Source organism: Phodopus roborovskii, unplaced genomic scaffold (assembly GCF_943737965.1).
Source record: "Phodopus roborovskii unplaced genomic scaffold, PHOROB, whole genome shotgun sequence".
NCBI lineage: Eukaryota > Metazoa > Chordata > Mammalia > Rodentia > Cricetidae > Phodopus > Phodopus roborovskii.
The window spans coordinates 33,219,312-33,238,014 of record NW_026125052.1 but is presented as its reverse complement, the minus strand read 5'-3'; the positions used below and the strand labels follow the sequence as shown (position 1 = coordinate 33,238,014).

At 46.6% G+C, this 18,703-nt stretch overlaps 1 protein-coding gene across 1 annotated transcript in view; it reads right to left on the bottom strand.

The window, feature by feature from the left end:
• Positions 1-16,458, bottom strand: part of Rptor (regulatory associated protein of MTOR complex 1) — a 228,170-nt gene extending 211,712 nt beyond the window's left edge. The window contains exon 1 of the mRNA XM_051181740.1: positions 16,204-16,458. Within this exon, the coding sequence (XP_051037697.1) occupies positions 16,204-16,362 (159 nt within the window). The 5' untranslated portion in view covers positions 16,363-16,458. The remainder of the gene's footprint in view (positions 1-16,203) is intronic.
• Between the last annotated feature and the right edge of the window lie 2,245 nt (positions 16,459-18,703).

Sequence of the window (18,703 nt, the reverse complement as noted above, 5' to 3'; positions counted from 1 at the left end):
GTGTGCGCGCGCACGCACGCGCGCACAGATGACTTTAGAGGCTAAAAGAGTACCTCAGGTACTCAGGACCTGGAGTTACAGAAAGTCATCTCTCCATGTTCTTTCCTTTTGAGACCGACAGGGACTACGTATCATCCTAGGCTGGCCTCAGACTCACTACTTAGCCAAGGATGACTTTTAATATCTAATCCCGCCTGCACTTCCTAAATGCTGAGATTACAAGTGTGGGCCACCGTGCCCGGTTTATGTGGTGAATCTAACACTTGATGCATGCTAGCCAACCACTGTATTAACTGAGCTACATTCCCAGACACTTTGCAGAGTCTTTAAACTACTGCCACTCTGTAGAATGTTTTTTAACTTTTATTTATGTGTACAGTACTCTATCTGCATATACAGCAGATGCCAGAATAGGGCATCCAATCCCATTACAAATGGCTGTGTGGGTGCTGGGAACTGAACCCTGAACCTCTGAAAGAAGCAGCCAGTGCTCTTAACCAATGAGCCATCTCTCCAGCTCACCCTCTGAGCAAAGCTTAAGGATAAGCTTCTTTTGTTGTTGTTGGTTTGTTGGGTTTGTTTTCCCACTGGTTATTTGGAACAGTTTCTGTCTGGAGCCCTGGCTGTCCAGGGACTCACTCTGTAGAGCAGGCTAGACTTGAACTCAGGTTCTCTTGCCTCTGCCTCTCAAGTGCTGGGAATGAAGGCGTGCATTGGCACTGGCCTAGCAAGGCACTGAGCTGTGAAGGCCCCCACTTACACCCATAGCAGCAGGCAGGGGCAGGAAAGTGGATAGAGGTGGATAAAGGACAGAGACTAGGGGACAGAGGCATGACAATGCTTTCAACAAGTCCCAGGAAACACTCTTCAAGGAACTTTCCCCATTTTCCACAAATACATAACCCTTCCTCTTCCCAAGATCCACAATACCTCCTTCTCTTACAGATCCCAGAGCCTACATGTTACATGCCACCGTCTGTACCAAGTTGTCTGTACTACTTGCAACCTGTCATAGCTCTGCGAGCAACTGGGGATGCAGAGTGAACACCAAGTCCTACTCATCTGTTACACAGAACAATCCATGCTGGAGCACTAAGTGGCGGTTATGCAGTGACAGAAAACAATGCACATTAGGCCCAGAGTGACGGAGCCAAGGATGCACAGGAAAGACTGCAGCCTCACACGGTACTGTCTCGGGGCAGATGAGTCTGTCTTTGAAAGAGCCCATTCTCCACCCCCAGGCCTTCCACCTGCACTGTGTCAGCTGTCTGCTGCAATGAACCAGTGAACGTTGTTCAAATATGACTCGTGGGCTCGGGCAGTTCAAAGGAAGACAGCCTGGCTGGCAGACGAGAGGACTGCCTTCATCCCGACACCGCAAAACAAAGCCAGCATGATGGGAGATGTCATTCTGTAAATACGTTCCTCATACTGGTTAATGAATAAAGCACTGTTGGCCAATAGGAAAGCAAGATAGGGGGGACTAGGAGACGAGGAGGAGAGAGGAAGTAGTAGGGAAGACTCAACATGGAGAGAATGGGACAGCAGACTCTCCGGTAAGATGAGACCACGTGCAAATACTTAGATTAATAGAAATGGGTTAATAATTAAGACAGAGGTAGACGATAAGAAACTAGTACCTAGCCAACAGCATTAGATCAAATACAGAGTCTCTATGTGTTAATTGGGGCTGGCACCGTGGTAGGTCCAGGCTGGCAGGGGAAAAAGCATACCTTACATATGGCGCCGCAACGTGGCTAATAAGAACTTCCATTTGAAACTTAACAGAAACTTAAAAGGGTTTTAGAAACCAAAAAACAGCAAGGCTTCTTGATAGCAGCATTTTTCTCGGTTGGACTCTGTTTTGCTAGATTCAAGCAAAGATCTGCGCAGCTTCTTTAAGGGAGGTTTCCTGACTCAGCATAAGCGGCAAAAAAACCGCAAGGCTTTTAAAGAAGCGCTGTAACAATTCATTGGAGTGTATGAGAGGTGGCGATGGCAGTGACTACATCTCCAAGCAGGCAACATGGTGCTGGATGGCAGCGTAGACCAAGGCAGTGAGCACAACTCTCAAATTACCCGCCGCCATCTTGGCCAGACCATGGCTAACACAGCTATGACTTTCATTTTAGCAATGTTGTTGTTTACCAGATATCTAAGACTCATGGACAGAAAAAGATAAAGATTTACAGTAAAGACAGGTTCACATTAAGAAAAAGCACTAAAGGTTTACAATGTGTTCTAAAATACATGTAGGCTTGGGAGAGAAAAGGAATAAAATGGTTTTAAAAAGACAGCAAGGAGCTGGGTGGGTGTTGGTGGCACACACCTTTAATCCCAGCACTCGGGAGACAGAGGCAAGCAGATCTCTGCAATTGCTAAGTAAACCTGGTATGCAGAGTGAATTCCAGGACAGATAAAAAAAAAGTTACACAGAGAAACCCTGTCTCAAAAAATGAAACAATAAAAAGTAAAAGAAACAGTAATTTAAAAAAAGCCACATAAAGATGGAGAAAATCTGGATACTGTATGGTATTATATTGTCTTTGTATTGTTTGACTGTTGAGGAAATAATAACAACTGTTAAAAGAAATGCTGCTGGATTAATTCAATTTATATATTTTACAAATGCTTTGACTCCAAAATTTAAGTCTAAGGACAAGTTACTGGGGAAAAGGATTTCTGTTTTTGTTTCCACAGAAAATGAAAAGCTGTGGATTCCTTCCAGACTAATGTGGTTTGATCAAGCCAGACCCCTTGAAACAAGAGTTCCTGGTGATCCAACATTCAAAACAGCTTGAACAAGGCAGCCTCGCAGACTACAGCCAGGATTTCTGCATCTTCTTAGGAGCCCCCATGACAGCGCCCCCTACCAGCAGGAAGCAGTTTGGAAAGAACAAGGCCCAAATTCCCAAATATTGTTTATGTTTGTTTTCATTTAAGTGGGGTTGGTTATAAATGGTTAATGACAACAACCAATCTCGTTTTAAAGATAAAAAGGAAATTATGGTATAGATATGAATACTTTGTTTTGGAATGGATTTTCATTTATTGATACAAATTAAGGTCAATTTTGTGATAAGTATATTTCTCCTCTTGTTTAGGTATTGTGTTTATAAAGCTCATTTAGAAATTCAATGTATAAATTAGTACAGATTAGTCAGATAGTCAAGACTTAGAGTTAAGTTACTTAGGTTGTCAAGATGTATTTGAGATAAACAGCATTCTTCAAACCTTTCAAAGACCTACAGAATATGGAATTTAAAAATGGTTTAGGGTTTTTCTTGACAGTGAGACATAACTGCTCCTGGCAACACCACCTGCGTCAGAAAGAGGGATGGACATTAAAGAAACACGTTATGGAATTTGCCTCTAATATGGCAAGACTAGCCATTTGCACAAGATACTGCTCTTGTCTGGACTGTTTGACTTTATGCTGTATAAACTGGACATGCAGGACTCACAGAAAAGTGACTGCTGATTCAAGATGGACATTGCTACAGAGTTCCTGCTTCATGGAAGAGTCTTCCAGACAGTATGCAGGACACAAAGAAAAATGACTGACAAGTGTACAGTTAAAAGTTTCCTGCTTTGCTGAGGATTCTGCCAGACACACTATGACCTAAAGGCTGAAGATGGAAGATTACAGAAGAACTTTGAGTGACTGACCAGGCAGTGAGTTGTCTCTGTCACTTCTAGAGTTTACATATTATCCTTCTGTGGTCTTTGATGGAATTGAAGACAGATAGTTATGGTTATAGTTTGCCTTAGTTAGGATTAAAGATACGTTACATATAGGACTTTAGACTCACAAAGATAGAATAGATGATGAAATATTTTCTTAAATCTTACTAAATGTTAATGGACTAAATGCTGTTTACTATGATTCTTATTTGATAACTGTTGTGTGATATATTTTGCTATGTTAAGGTTAAAACCCTTTTTATTTAGACAGAAAAGAGGAGACAATGGGAGATGTCATTCTGTAAATATGTTCCTCATACTGGTTAATGATAAAGCACTGTTGGCCAATAGGAAAGCAAGATAGGCGGGACTAGGAGACGAGGAGGATTCGAGGAAGGAGTAGGGAGGAGTCAGCATGTAGAGACTGAGGAGAGCAGACGCCAGCCCTACTCTCCAGTAAGATGAGACCACGTGGAAATACTTAGATTAATAGAAATGGGTTAATACTTAAGACAGAGCTAGCCAGTAAGAAACAAGTAACAGCCAACAGAATAATATCTAATACAGAGTCTCTGTGTGTTATTTGGTGCTGGCGCCGCGGTCCAGGCCAGCAGGAAAAACTTACTCCTAACACCAGCATGATAGCACATGCTTGTAATTCAAGCACTCAAGGGGAAGAAGCAGGAGCACAGTCCTGAGTCCAGCCCAGCGAGGACTACGCAATGAAGCACAGAGATCCTCCTCTCCGTAGCCTCCCTAGTTTGCTAACACAGGACAAGGCACAGACCAATGATCCTGTACGACAGATCAACCCCATTAGAATGCCCAGTGTTTAAGAAGCTTCCCTCTCTGCCACGTCACTTAGCAGCAGGCAGAGAACAGCCACACTGTGCTTTTGACAAGGATGCCTTTCTAGGGACAACTCAAATAAGGTACATGGTCCTCAGGGACACATAATGCTAGGCTCAGGGCCAGAAGAAATATGGAAATGGTACTGACATGTTTATAAACAATGATTTCTCAAAAATTCTGACCAACCCTCATACTTATTTTTTAATAGCATAAGCTTACATTTTCGCTTTATGTGTTTCATTGCATGCAAGAGCCTGAGACGGCTCAGCAAATAAAACAAGCCCTTTTCTCACAAGCATGAAGGCTGAGTTCAGACTCCCCAGCACCCACATAAAAAAGCAGGGTGAGGCTACACACATCTGTATCCCAGCACTAGGAAGGCAGACAGTTAAATCCTGGGGGGACTGCCCAGCCAGTCAAACCAATCAGTGAACTCAGGGTTCAGTGAGAGGCCCTGTCTCAAAAGGCAAGGCTACGAGCAATAGAGGACACAGGATGTCAATCTCTAACATACATGAAAACCACAAGGTGAAGAACAGCTCCTTAAAGGGCTGCCTTCCTGAGTGGTACATGCTAGTAACTTCCAGACTCTCTATGTCCCAGGCCTAGGAAAATGATGAGTGACATTTAGGAGGCAGCTCCTCACTAGAGCAGGGAAGGGCACACTACACTCTGAGGTACAGAGGGACACAGCAGGGACACTCTTAGTTGTCACTGTAAAATAAACACCAGCAGACACAAACCTCTATGTGCACACCGAGCACCCAGCTCTTGGCCTCTCTCTAAATTCCATCCTAACAGAAACCAGGACCCTGGGAGGAAAAGGGAGCCTCTCAGCGTGAGCAGGGAGTGCGCAGGCTAAGTCTGGAACCCGCTGCTGTGCGGGAGAGGAAAGAAGGCTCCACGTGGATAAGCAAAGCAGCACGGGAAAAACAAAGAGAGGCCCTCGACAAGCCAGAAAAAGCCAGAACCACAGCGACATGTTAAAAAGAGCAAAGCGAGACAGATGAGCAGGGCAGAGACACACGGGCCTTTGAATACATGCTCTGAGGAAGGCCCACCTCGACCTAAACACCGAGCCTCGAACTGAGCACAAGGAGGCATGGACAAAGTGAAGACACTACAAAATGCACTCTTCAGAAATGTCAAGGTCAACAAATTCAGAGAGAGAAGAGCAAGGCAGGCACAGGAGTGTACACAGTGGTCTCCGGAGGCTGGCAATGCAGAAACAGAAGGATGGCTTCAGCAACACCAACACGCCTGCCTGGGCAGCATAGCAACAGACAAGTGGGCAGGGGGAGGGGCCAGCAGAGGGCCCAAGAGCTGGAGAGAAGAAAACACAAGTTGAAGCCTACAGTACAGCTTTCAGTCTGAGGAGAGGAACAAACAGATCTAGAGGTGGGGTGGTGATGACTCGGGTCCTTCCAAGGCCCACACATTAAGATCTGGTCCTCCACTTGGCACTCTGGGGAGATGATAGGTTTTAGGAAGCAGGACCCAATGAGTAGTCTTTGCTCAGTGAGGGCACAGCCGTGCACTTGCAGGGAAGCAGACCTCAGCCCTATGCCCTCTCTTCTTGGCTCCAACATGTGCTCCAGCCATTACATGAGAGGTCAGAACATGAGCCAAAATAAACCCTTTCTCTTTCTGAGTTATTGTTTCTGGTATCTGCTACAGTAACTAAATTTGATCACACACAATAATAGAGTGTGTGTGTGTGTGTAGTTTTTCAAGACAGGGTTTCTCTGTGTAACAGCCTTAGCTGTCCTGGTACTCACCTTGTAGATCAGGATAGCCTAGAATGCACAGAAATCCACCATACCTGGCTATGAATGTTGTTAAAATCACTGAGTGTCTAAACATAGCTAAAAGGAAAGAAAAAGAAAAAGTATCCAAGGTGGGGAAATTCTAATAAAATCTCCGTTAGAGCCAGGGGGTGGTGGCACCGTGAATCTGAGGTAAGAGTGTGTCTCCTATTCTGTAAGTCTATAATTATGTCAAAATTTAAAAATACAAATGACATTAGCTGAGAACAACAGACCCGTCGGAAATAACACTGCTGTCTGGGTGAGCACCAGCTAACGTGGCCCCTCCTGTGAGCCGCCTGTGGCTGCTTCCTGTTCTGCCTCCAAAGGTATCAAGTTCTCTGCAGCAAATCCCCCAGCGCTTGACAGGTTCAAGGCTTAAGAACATGTTACACATTAGCATACAATGCCAAATAGTTATGAAATGGCATTTCCATTTATTTAATTAGACTTTGAAGACGTCAAATTTCTGCTCTACTGAAACAATTATCACTGGCGAACAAACACCTTCCTCGGGTCTGGAGTAGCAGGAGGGTCCAGCTACAAGGGAGCCACAGGCTGTCCTGAAGAGACTCTAGTTCGGAACTCTACCAGGTGATAATGAGGAGGAAATGCTTAGATCCATTTTGGGACTTTTTCACAGTGTGCTATTGAAAATAAACATGGCACTGTTTTTTAAAGCAGATGTTTTAACTCTAGTAGATGGTACTCTGACTCCTGAGGTTCACATGAGACACTCGGGCAACCTCATGGGCTTCCAGTGCCAAGAAAGGACCGGAACTGACCACTGGGTATTCGGCACATGCCTGACAAGCCTGAATTTTAGCCTCCACATCCCAGTCAGAGTCCCTGACTCTACCTCCCTCCCTCCGGTCAGCTAAAGTACAAGCATCCTCCACTCTGCTGGGGTTACCTCATTTTGCACCCTCAAGGACTCAGGTCTCAGGCTCACTGAGGTTGATTACCACTGGCCCCCTTCACCTGTTATCACCCTTCCTGAGCCCTTTATTCTCACCCCAGCTACAAATCTGCTTTTGACATTCTCCAGGCTTCCATGCAGGAGCAAATGAATTTAATGTTGGTCAATGTGTGTCAGGGTCCATAAAATGACTTTGCTTCATCTTGGCTTAAGGTCAGAGAGTTCAAAACTATCCTTACTCTTCCAAGGTTAAAATCTTAAGACCTAAAAGTCTAAGGTGTGGCTACTGTAAAACATTTGGTTTTAGGCTTGGCTATCTTATCTAAATAACAAGAGACTTGGTCTAAGGTGTGGTTACTCTTAACCCTCAAGGTTTAACCAGAGATTTATTCTAAGGCATGGTTACTGAATGTTTCATTCCTTGTGTTGGAATAAAGAAGTCTTCCCCTTTTTGGTTGGGGTATACAAGAACATTGAAGAATAAACTTGGGGTGTTCAGTATTCACTGGATTGCCCTCCTGACTCTATGCTGTCTCCATCTTTTCCTTAGTATCTTTACAGTATCTCAATCCACACTCCCTGTCTCAGGTACAAACCAGGCAAGTCAGCTGGATCCAACTAACGCCCCCAAAGTCGGGTCCCTAGAGATGACCCCTCAGCTCCTTACTACAAATGTGAAAGGTTCCTGTTTCATACAGGACTAATACAGGGGACAAACTGATCTGATGTGGAATTCCCGGTGACAGCGTCACTCTTCGCTCTCACCAATAAACATCATCACTGACACACACATCAGTGTCGTAAATAGGTGCTCCTCTATCATCCTAGGCAGCAAGACCCAGAGGACAGGGACAGCTCAAGTGAACACTCAACCTTTCTGAAATGACTCAAAAATCTAACAGTTCTGCTGCCCTCAGAGGGCTGACTGTGGTCTCCTCACGCACGCGCACACGCAGTAACCAGTCTAGAGCTACTGGAGCAAGACGTTGGCAGTCACTAGGAGGCCACATGTCAGGGAGTGACTGCCCATCACACATGCTTCCCCATAGGGGAGCCACACCCTAGCTCCAGTTCGGAGACCCCATATGCTCTTTGGCGAAGATATCAGAATGATAGCTGGGCGGCGATGGTGCCCACCTTTGAGGCACTAGGCCAGCCAGTCCTACAGAGCGAGTTCCACAACAGCCAGGGCTACACAGAGAAACCCTGTCTATGAATGAATGAGTGAGTGAGTGAGTGAGTGAGTGAGTGAGTGAGTGAGTGAGTGAGTAAATAGAGCAGCAGACCAGGTGGCCCTCCCCCCTCCTCCTGCCAGCAGAGTCTTGGAGGCCCCCAAAGAGGTTTCGTCTAATGAGTTACATTTATCAACACTTTCTGTATTAAAGGGCAAAACATTTTCAAATACAATATATTATTAATTTAAAAGTAATTATAAACTCATTATTTATTCAAACAACTAACATTCTATGAAAAATAAGTGTGTTTTCAGAAGTGCCAGTAAGACAAGTGGCTGTGTTCCCCTCCATTCTTGTGAGTCTCTACCCTACAGCTTCAGAGAGGACAGCTGCACTCTACCTAACGTGTGTCTACCTCTTCCCCATGAGGAAGACCTACAGCCAGAAAGGGCAGGGGGATGCAAACATCCCAGGAAGGGACAAATGGCTGCTCAGTAAGTGACACTTATGCTGAACCCATCTGAGTGCTACAGCGCCTGTGACAATACACCCCACACGCAAGCCCTCACTGGCCTATCGGTTCACCAGATAACACGCTCCCAATGTGGACATACTCCATTCACATGTTCACATCATGTTCTCATAGAGCACTCTCATCTTCATTGAAAGCCAATAACAAACGCTGTCAGATGTTTTCCTTAAAATGACAGCTCACTTGGTAAGTCTTCCAACTACACAGACCTAATACCCAGTGTTCATTAACTCGGTAGCTGGGCCTTCCTCTACATGTCTGCAGTGGGGTCTCCTCCACAAAGGCAGAACAGGAAGAGACAGGAGAAAACTTGAGGCCATGCAAAGGGAGAGAAAACCCTCACTCAGAGTCCGGCTGACGTCCCCTCCAGGCAGAATTTCAGAACAGTTAACTGCTTGTGGCCCTTCCCCCTTCCCTGCAACTTTCTAGGAATCTCATCAGAAATCCCACTTACAGGGAAAGGAGATGAAGGAAACTCCTTGGGCAGCCCTGATGGCTTACAGTTTTGCCTTATCAGACTTTAACTCTGTGCAAGACTTCTCCAGAGCCACCCTGCTTATTTCACTTAACCAAAGACAGAAAGGGGGCAGGGGAGGAAGTAGCAACCTGAGAGCCACCAAGACGGCTGATGCTAAGAACTGTAGCTCTATCTTAAGTCGGGGGTGCGACTTACTTTCTCTGACTCTTCTTTTGTTTGGTTGGTTGGTTGGTTTTTGGTTTTTCAAGACAGGGTTTCTCTGTGCAGTCCTGGTGAAGGGACTAGACCCTCACCCAGCCCTCTGCTTTGGCAGCCATAACAGGCTACAGAAAAGACCCAGCAAGTGGTAGACCTCTGACTCAGCAACATGTCCTTGACTGACCTTCTAGTCATTAGGAAGCCGGATACCCTCCATGTGGCAAGGAACCAATCAGAAGTTAGCTGGCAGGCTCTGCATGTGCTTTACCGTAACAGTGATGTACAGAGCATAGCAACCACCCTGGGAGGGCCTATAGGCCAGCCTGGTTTACAGAGTGAGTTCTAGAGGGCTAAGCAAAGACACCCTGTCTTAAAAAAAAAAAAAAAAAAAATAGTTAGCACAAGCTCAAGACTTAAAATGTAATCAAAATAATCATGTTCCCTGCTTTACCAAGGACCTTCTCAAATAAAGCCAGAATTCTTTTAACAAGCTTGGCAAAGAATACTAACAGCAGACACCAGCCACTGGCTCAGGGGCCTCTGTCTGCGACCATGCTAAGATGCCTGTCTCCCCTCTCCTGCACCAACAGTGCCAGCATCACCAGAAAGGCCAGACCATCTCCCACTATGTGAGGAGCCCAGCCTCAGGGACCCTGTCAGCCCATGATGGAAAGTTAGTTTCTGCACTGTCCTCGATGCTGCTTCACGGACAGCTCCTGTCCACTTCCTATGACGTCGGCACCAGTTGGCACCTGCCATGACAACCTGCATGGGGATGCTTTGATACAGTTTGATACCATTCAGTTTTGCTTCTGTGAGAAGGGGGCTGCCATATCACTTGCATGACTTTAGGCAAGCCACCTCCTTAGGGCTCCAGTGCCCTCACCAAGAGCGTGAAGACAAAATCCTACGTGACTTTCGGTGTCCCTGAGCCTTAGGAAGGGCATCTATGCAGAAGTCCTTGGTGAACTACTTACTGTCTTTCATCAGGACATTTAGTTGGGTCCTTTCTATGTACCTAGCACTACTAAGGACTAGCACAAACTAACAGCCCCTTGTTTTATGATTAACGTTTCTTTCACCTGATTGAAGGAATGTAGAAAAGACTATCAGGGTTGCTGGGTTGCTGCCTCAGACTGAGCAATCCAGAAGGCCTCTCTGAGAAAGAGCCCAAGACCCGAGAACAAGGAGGGGTCAAAGATCAGAAGGAAGATTATCCCAGGCATCGCTACTGAACAGGCGGGCAGTTCACAAAGGGGTCAAGGCTGTACCCTGCTCTACCATTTCAGAAATGAACCCAGAGCACCAGGAAGCAGGCATCAGAGCCTCAGTCTACACACGCAAATGCAGGGCAGGGCTGAAGCTCAGCAGTTAGGAGCACTGGCTGCTCTTCCCAAGGACCTGGGTTCCATTTTCAGCCCCCGTATGGCAGCTCACAACTGTCTGTAGCCCCAGTTCCACAGGCATCTCGCACCCTCATGCTGACATACACACAGGAAAAACCCCAGTTTACATAAGTTTATGTACCTGCCACCACCCAAACAAGACACCTAGCTGCCTAGAAAGAGCTGTGGTAGGGCAGATCACGCAGGGCAGTCTAGTGTAAGACATGCTGTGAGGTCATTCACTGGTCCTACTGATGCAATTAAAAAACAGAGAATTAAACATGTGTTTGCAGCTTCTGCAACCGACTGAATAAACCGGTGGTGAACACCGTGACCAAGTCAAAGCAGGCAGTCAGGCATCCTGAGTGGCAGGGCAGGTTGGGGAGGCCAGAAATAAAGACAAGCTGTGAGTGTCACCGGCTATGACAGACAAGATTAGTTCAGAATGGGCCACATCCCTGGGCACTCCTCACTTAGTGCCAAGCAGCAGAGGAGTCTGAGCAGCAGCCAACAGCAATCCAAGAGGAAAATCTGACTTTCATCAATTTCGTGAAGACTTTCGTGAAAAGCAAAGATGAAACCGCACACAGGGGTCACCTGGGTCAAATGCAAAAGGGGTCAAACAGGCCAGCACAGACAGCAGCCCCCATGTAGTGACACAGAGGTAACTGGAATGCTCAAGGAAGGGCACAAGGCCAGGGAGAGGGGACCGCAGGGACCAGGAAGTACTCTGGCCACACAGGCTCCTGCTACAGTTACACCACACACCTGTGGACTACACGTCAGTGGCCCAACACACACAGAGACTGTGCTGATCAATAGCTCTACATACATTAGACAGTGTGTCTATTGATAGTCCAAGTCACATTAGATGGTGTCAACAGTCATACACAGATACACAGACAACAAATACATGTTTTGTTTTAAAGGCAGAAACTCACTCTGAATCCAGGCTGGCTCAAAATTTAATCATTCGTGTAGCCCAGGCTGGCCATGAATGCATACTCCTGCATTCACATACCCAGGTATGAGCCACAATGCCTTGATGGGAGATGTCATTCTGTATTTTCTCATACTGGTTAATAATAAAGCACTGTTGGCCAATAGGAAAAGAAGATAGGGGGGACTAGGAGACAAGGAGGAAATAGAAAGTGGTAAAGAGGAGTCAAGATGGAGAGTCTGGAGAGAGCTGTATGCGGCAGCCGGCTCCCGGTAAGAAGACCACATGGAAATACATAGATTAACACAAATGGGTTAATACTTAAGACAGAGCTAGCCGATAAGAAAGTAATAACTGGCCAACAGTATAATACCTAATACAGAGTCCCTGTGTATTATTTGGGGCTGGCACGGCGGCAGGACAAGACTGGCGGCGGGAGGAAAAACCCATACTCCTTACAATGCCTCTTTCAGGACAACAGTTCTCAGACTTCCCAAGTCCCATTCCACACATATGTGAGGCAAAAGATCCACCTGAGACCAAGAATCCCCAGCACACCACTGTCCACAGGAAAATGAATACTGTAAGAACTACTTTTTATTATTTTTATTTTATGTGCATTGGTGTTTTGCCTGCATGTATGTGTGTGAGGGAGCTGGATTTCCTAGAACCGGAACTGCAGACAGTTACAAGCTGGCATAAGGATGGTGGGAATTGAACCTAGGTCCTAAGGAAGAGCAGTCAGTGCTCTTAACCGCTGAGCCACCTCTTCAGACCCCTGTAAGTACATCAGTAAAACATAAGGGGGGACATGCATACAACCTCTTTTGCCACCAGCCCATGAATGACTCAAGTGTGTTTCTAGTTACTTGACAATTATATTCCCCAAACACTACAGATATATGTATGTAGCAGTCCCCATATATAGACTTAACCAAACAATAATCTAATTTAGTAATTAAAATGTTGGGGGGGGGGTACTGCTCTTCCAGAGGTTCTGAGTTCAATTCCCAGCACCCAGGTGGGGTGGTTCACACCCATGTGTAACTGGTCCCATGGGATATGATACTCTCTTCTGATGTACAGAAATACATGCAGACAAAACAGCCATATACATAAAACAAATAAATCTTTTAAAAATTAATTGATTAATAAAAGAACACAGAGCTGGGCCTCATTCTTAGGAAGGTGCACGACCAGGCTCGTAGTTGCCACCACGGCCCAGTAACACAGGGGTAATTCTCTGGCCAAACTTCCCCCAAAGGGTCTGTTTGCCTTCAGTGCCAGGAATGCTTTGCTTTAAAATCTCTGATTTAAGACCGACATTTTAAACTAAAAGGCTTCCATATTAAATTAATTAATTCGTTTAAAAAGACATTTTGGGCTCGCACCTTCAATCCCAGTGAAAACACAGACAGATCTGTGGGAGTTCAAGGCCAGCGCCAGGTCTACATCGTTATTATCAGGCAGCCTGGACATAGTGAGAACCATCTCTAAAAAAAGTTAAAGGGGGCTGGAGAAATGGCTCAGTGGGTTAGAGCACTGACTGCCTGCCCTCCCAGAGGACCTGAGTTCAATTCCCAGCAACCACATGGTGGCTCACACCATGTAAAATGGAGTCTGATGCCCTCTTCTGGCATGCAGGCATGCATGCAGATAGAGCACTCATATACCTAAAAGTATCTTTCAAGACAGGGTTTCCTCTGTGGCTTTGCAGGCTGTCCTGGAACTTGCTCTTGTAGTCCAGGCTTGTCTCAAACTCACAGAAATCCACCTGCCTCTGCCTCCCTAGAGCTGGGATTAAAGGCGTGTGCCACCAACGCCAGGATAAATAAATAAATCTTAAAAAGGAAAGAAAGAAAGGCAAGCTGGCCCTGGTGATGCACATCTACAATACCTAGCATTCAAGTAGACTGCTGTAAATTCAGTGCCAGCCTGGGTTACGCAGCAAGTACCAAGGCAGCAGCCACAACCATAAAACAAAGGCCATCTCCAAAAAAAAAAAAAAAGACTTTCTGGCTTCCCAAAGAGGACACAGGCAAGAGCTCACTAAGGCCCGATTGCCTCACCCTCTGTGGCCTACAGATCCTTCCAGAAAAGCTACCAGACACAAGCCACCTACCCTCTGCATTTGTCTCTGAGCAGGAGCCACTCTTCCAAAGCCTGGCCAGTTTCCTTCATCCATACCATCTTCCAACTCTAGTGGTCACTTACCTTACAGCCTCTATTCAGGAGACCCAGATCTCACAAACTTACTGAAAATGTTAGTGACCTGAAAAGGCCAGAGGCAACAAACTTCCTTCCAACTTCCTTCTCAAACCCAGAGACCAGCCTGCCTCTGCCTCCCAGCAAAACACACACACACACACACACACACACACACACACACACACACTCTCTCTCTCTCTCTAATAATAGGGTTTTGTGCTGGGTGGTGGTGGCGGTGCACCAGCACTCAGGAGGCAGAGGCAAGTGGATCTCTGTGAGTTCTAGGCCAGCCTGATCCCCAAAGCTACAGAGAAACCCTGCCTTGAAAATCCAAAAATAATAATAATAATGATAATAAGAGGGTTTTGCTTAGCATGCACAAAACTCTTCAGCTTGATTCCTAGCACCAAGAAAACTGGGACATGATGGTACACATCCCAGCCCAGAATCAGAAATTCAGGGTCATTCCTGACTACATTGCAAGCCAGCCTGGGCTACACAAACCCTGTCTCAAAAAAGAAAAAAATTAAAAATCAATGCCTACATTAAAGTGCAGCCTGGGGGTGATGGTGGCGACTTGGGAGTCGGAGGCAGAGTAAGGCAGATCTCTGGGAGTTCCAGGCCATCCTACTCTACAGATCGAGTTCCAGGACAGCCAAGGTTACATATAATCAAAAGCCTGTCTTGGAAAAATAATTTTCAAGATGCCCATTAATGTATTTTAAACAGTTTGAGTGGCAACAGAAACCACATTTCCACAGAACAGAAGAACAAATTTAAATGAAAACTCCGCCTAGAATAGGAAAAAATAGAGTTGCTTTAAAACTTTTTTTTTTTTTTTTTTTTGGTTTTTTGAGACATTTCTCTGTGTAGCTTTGGAGCACTCACTCTGTAGCCCAGGCTGACCTCAAACTCACAGCCATCCACCTGCCTCTGCCTCCTGAACTCTGAAACTAAAGGCATGCGCCACCAACACCCAGCTTTTCTTGTTTGAGACAAGGTTTGTACTCAGTAGTACAGGCTAGCCTGGAACTGACTGTGATCCTCCTGCTTCAGCCTGCAGAGCGCTGGGAATATAGGTATGTCTTACCATGCCCAACCTAACCTGCTTTTGATTGAATTTTCATAACCTTCTAAAATTCGGCCCAATCAACAACCAAAACACTGGTTACTGCTAAACTCCTTAGCGTTCACATCATACACCTTTTTAAAACAACCACCTCCTATAAACATACATAAACTACGACAAATGACAGTGACAACAGCAATTTCCCCTTTTATACTGAAAAGTTCACAGGAATGAAAGAAGCCTGGAAGGAATAAATACAAAAATAAAAAAAACTGTGAGCCCCCCTTTTGTTAGACCAGGAAAAGGATGGAAGGGCAAGTTGCTGCTACAACTGCTCATGGCACTCCAACACCATGAGAACTGCCTAAAACCTGAGCCCGAGTTCCAACCCCTCATACCCCATACCCCACTCAAGATACTCTGTCTCCAAGTTACAGGAGCAAGAAGGCACATACAAGGGGAGTCATCCTTCCAGACAAACTGTTTATAGGACTGGGAAGGATTGCAGTGCAACTCTAAAGTAACTTTGCCTGAATCTGTTATTGGCTGAGCATCTGCAGTAACCTTGTTTCCTAACGCTTTGTACCAGACAGCTGTCCTTCAATCGGCCTGGCTATTTCAAAAATCAGACCACAAAAGTAGACTAATCACGTGGGTTCAAGTATTATTTCCCAAACTGTCTTTCCTCTAAGTGCTACTAAGTATGTTAAAAGGCATGTAAGCATCTGCGGTACAACTGTTCCTAATTTGATTTTTCTTTTCTGAATCGAAACTTCATTTGAATTAACGAAGTAACGATGTTCAACCGGAGCCTGGAATGGTTTTTGGCTTTTAGTTAACGTGCAACGTGTGGCTTCGAGATACCGGCATTTTCCCCCAAAGAAGTCGTCCTTGCTCAGAACTTACTTTCTTTGAAAAAACTTCCACGTCCAAAAAGATGCCGTGGGAATCCACTTACCCGATCCTTCATTCTCCAGCTCTGCGCTAAAGATTTGGAGCCTTCGATTTTCTCGCAATGCCTTTTCTTCATAAAAGCCAAAGGCAGGTTCCAATCTGTAACGTCGGCCTCATCTTCCTCCCCGAGTCCCACAAGAGGCTGCAGCATCTCCGACTCCATCAGGGGGGGAGGGGGAGGGGGGGTCCTTGGCAGCAAGCGCTCAAGAACCTCCAGCCTTAAAAACTGGCGTGTACCAGAACTGGGGGAATAAAACTCGGCAGGACGGGGAGCTGGGGAGGGGCGGGGAGGAAAGCTTTGCTGGGAGAGCGTTCCAAGGAAGACCTTCCTCGGGGACAAACTCGGAGATCTGGGCGGGGGGCGGGCGGCGGCGGCCCCGGGGCTGCGGGCACTCACGCGCCCCAGGCCCCGGCCACCCGCAGCTCCGCGGGCCGGCGGTTCCGGGAAGGCCGTGGGGCGGCCCGTGCAGGCGGAGCGGGCTCGGGCCTGCGGGACGGGGCCTCCAACGCCTCGGCCGATCCCCGGGCCGCAGGCGGTCGCGCTCCGGGGCTCTCAGCCCTGCGGGCCCCGCACTCGCCTGAGGGGCTGCAGCCTGAGCCAGGACCGGCCCATCGCGCCCGCCCGCAGCCGGCTCCTCAGCCCCGGGTCCTCGCGGCCTGGCCGGCGCTGGCCTTCGGCTTCGCGGCTCTCCCCTGCCCGGGAATGAGTCCCGAGACGCGCGCGACACGGGCCTGGGCACCGCACGGGGAAACTGGACTGATTGGGTCAGGGGAGTTTTGCCCTCTGCTCTGGAGCAACAGTGAAACTCCTCTCATCAGCGCATCAAGGAGGACGCCATATTGCCCAAGGCCCAGCATGCACCGCTCTCTACGGCGCGGCCAATAATCCAAACCTCTTCAAGCGTTCTCGCCGCTCTAGCCAAAGGAAGGCTGAGCGCTCCAGAGGCCCGCCCTCCCTTCCCCCATCCGTTACCGCGGTAACCACGTCCTTTCTCCTTAGTTGATCTCCACTAGCTCAGTAGACTGGTGTTGACAAAAATCAATCCAGCGATTGAAACTACGTCCGTTCAGTTATCTTTACGAGCTGTTTGCTACTACTACAAACAAAGCTATGTTCCTTTATATTAAAGTAAAAGACCACTTTGTTTCGTCCTGATTTTTAAAAGGTGGTTAAAAAAGAAAACATCAGAAAGAACCATTGAAAAATAGACACGTTAAGACTCTAAGACTGGAGTCCTATAGGGTTTCTCTCTGTGTAACAGTGAGTCCTAGAAATCACTCTGTAGACCAGGCAGGCCTTGAACTCACATAGATCCACCTGCCTCTGGCTCCCAAGTGCTGGGATTAAAGGCGTGCGCCACCACTGCCCTGTGGGACTTTCTTTTTAATATTTCTATTTTTAAAAGGAGAAAGACGCCGGGCAATGGTGGCGCGCGCCTTTAGTCCAAGGACTCAGGAGGCAGAAGCAGGCAGATCTCTGTTCATTTGAGGCCAGCCTGGTCTACAAAGTGAGTTCCAGGACAGCCTCCAAAGCTACACAAAGAAACCCTGTCTCAGAAACCCAATAATAATAATAATAGAGAAAGATTTCATTGATTACGGTTATTTTTTTGGGGGGCAGGGTTTCGATACAGCGTTTCTCTGTGTAGCCCTGGCTGTCCTGGAACTCACTCTATAGACCAGGATGGCCTCAAACTCACTGAGATCCTTGTGTCTGCTGAGATTAAATGTGTGTGCCCAGTTTTGATTACGAATTTGTTGTCTGACCTACCTTTTGTCTGAGCAGTTTACACTTATTTTGCTACAGCTTCATGTACAGATGACTAAAGCTGCTGCTGTCTGCTCACTGAAGCAAGCCTCCTGCATTACTGCCCTGTTTCAATTCAGTCAGTCTCAGTTATTGACATATCCTGAGAACCATGTTGGTGCAATGGGAATATAAACTAAATGTGACATATGGTGTCAGCATTGCAGAACCAGGGTGCTTACTGAGATGCTCTTAACCTTTAGCTACAGTTCAGCCAGGCAAAGGGGCCCATCTCATGTCTGCCTTCAGCTTTGGTGTTGGAAGAGTCTCTGTTAGAGCCAGTGTTACCAGTTTCAAGCTGTGTGACCTCAGTCTTAGGTTCCGAACTGTAAAGTTTGGATGGTAATATTAAAGGTTATTACTGAAGGATGAAATCAGCTCTTGAAGATGCTTAGGTCAGTCTAGGCTATAGAGTAAGTCCCTGTGTTGGTTTGGTTTTTCAAAACAGGGTTTCTCTGTGTATCTCTGGCTCTCCTGAAACTCAATCTGTAGACCAGACTGGCCTGGAACCCACAGAGATCCACCTGCCTCTGCCTCCTAAGTGGTGGGACTAAAGGTGTGTGCCACCACTGCCTAGCTAAATCCATGACTTAAAAAAAAAAAATCCCCAGCTGGGCATGATGCCCACCTTTTATCCTAAAGGCAGAGGCAGAGGCAGGAGGATCTCTGTGAGTTTGAGGTCAACCTGGTCTACAAA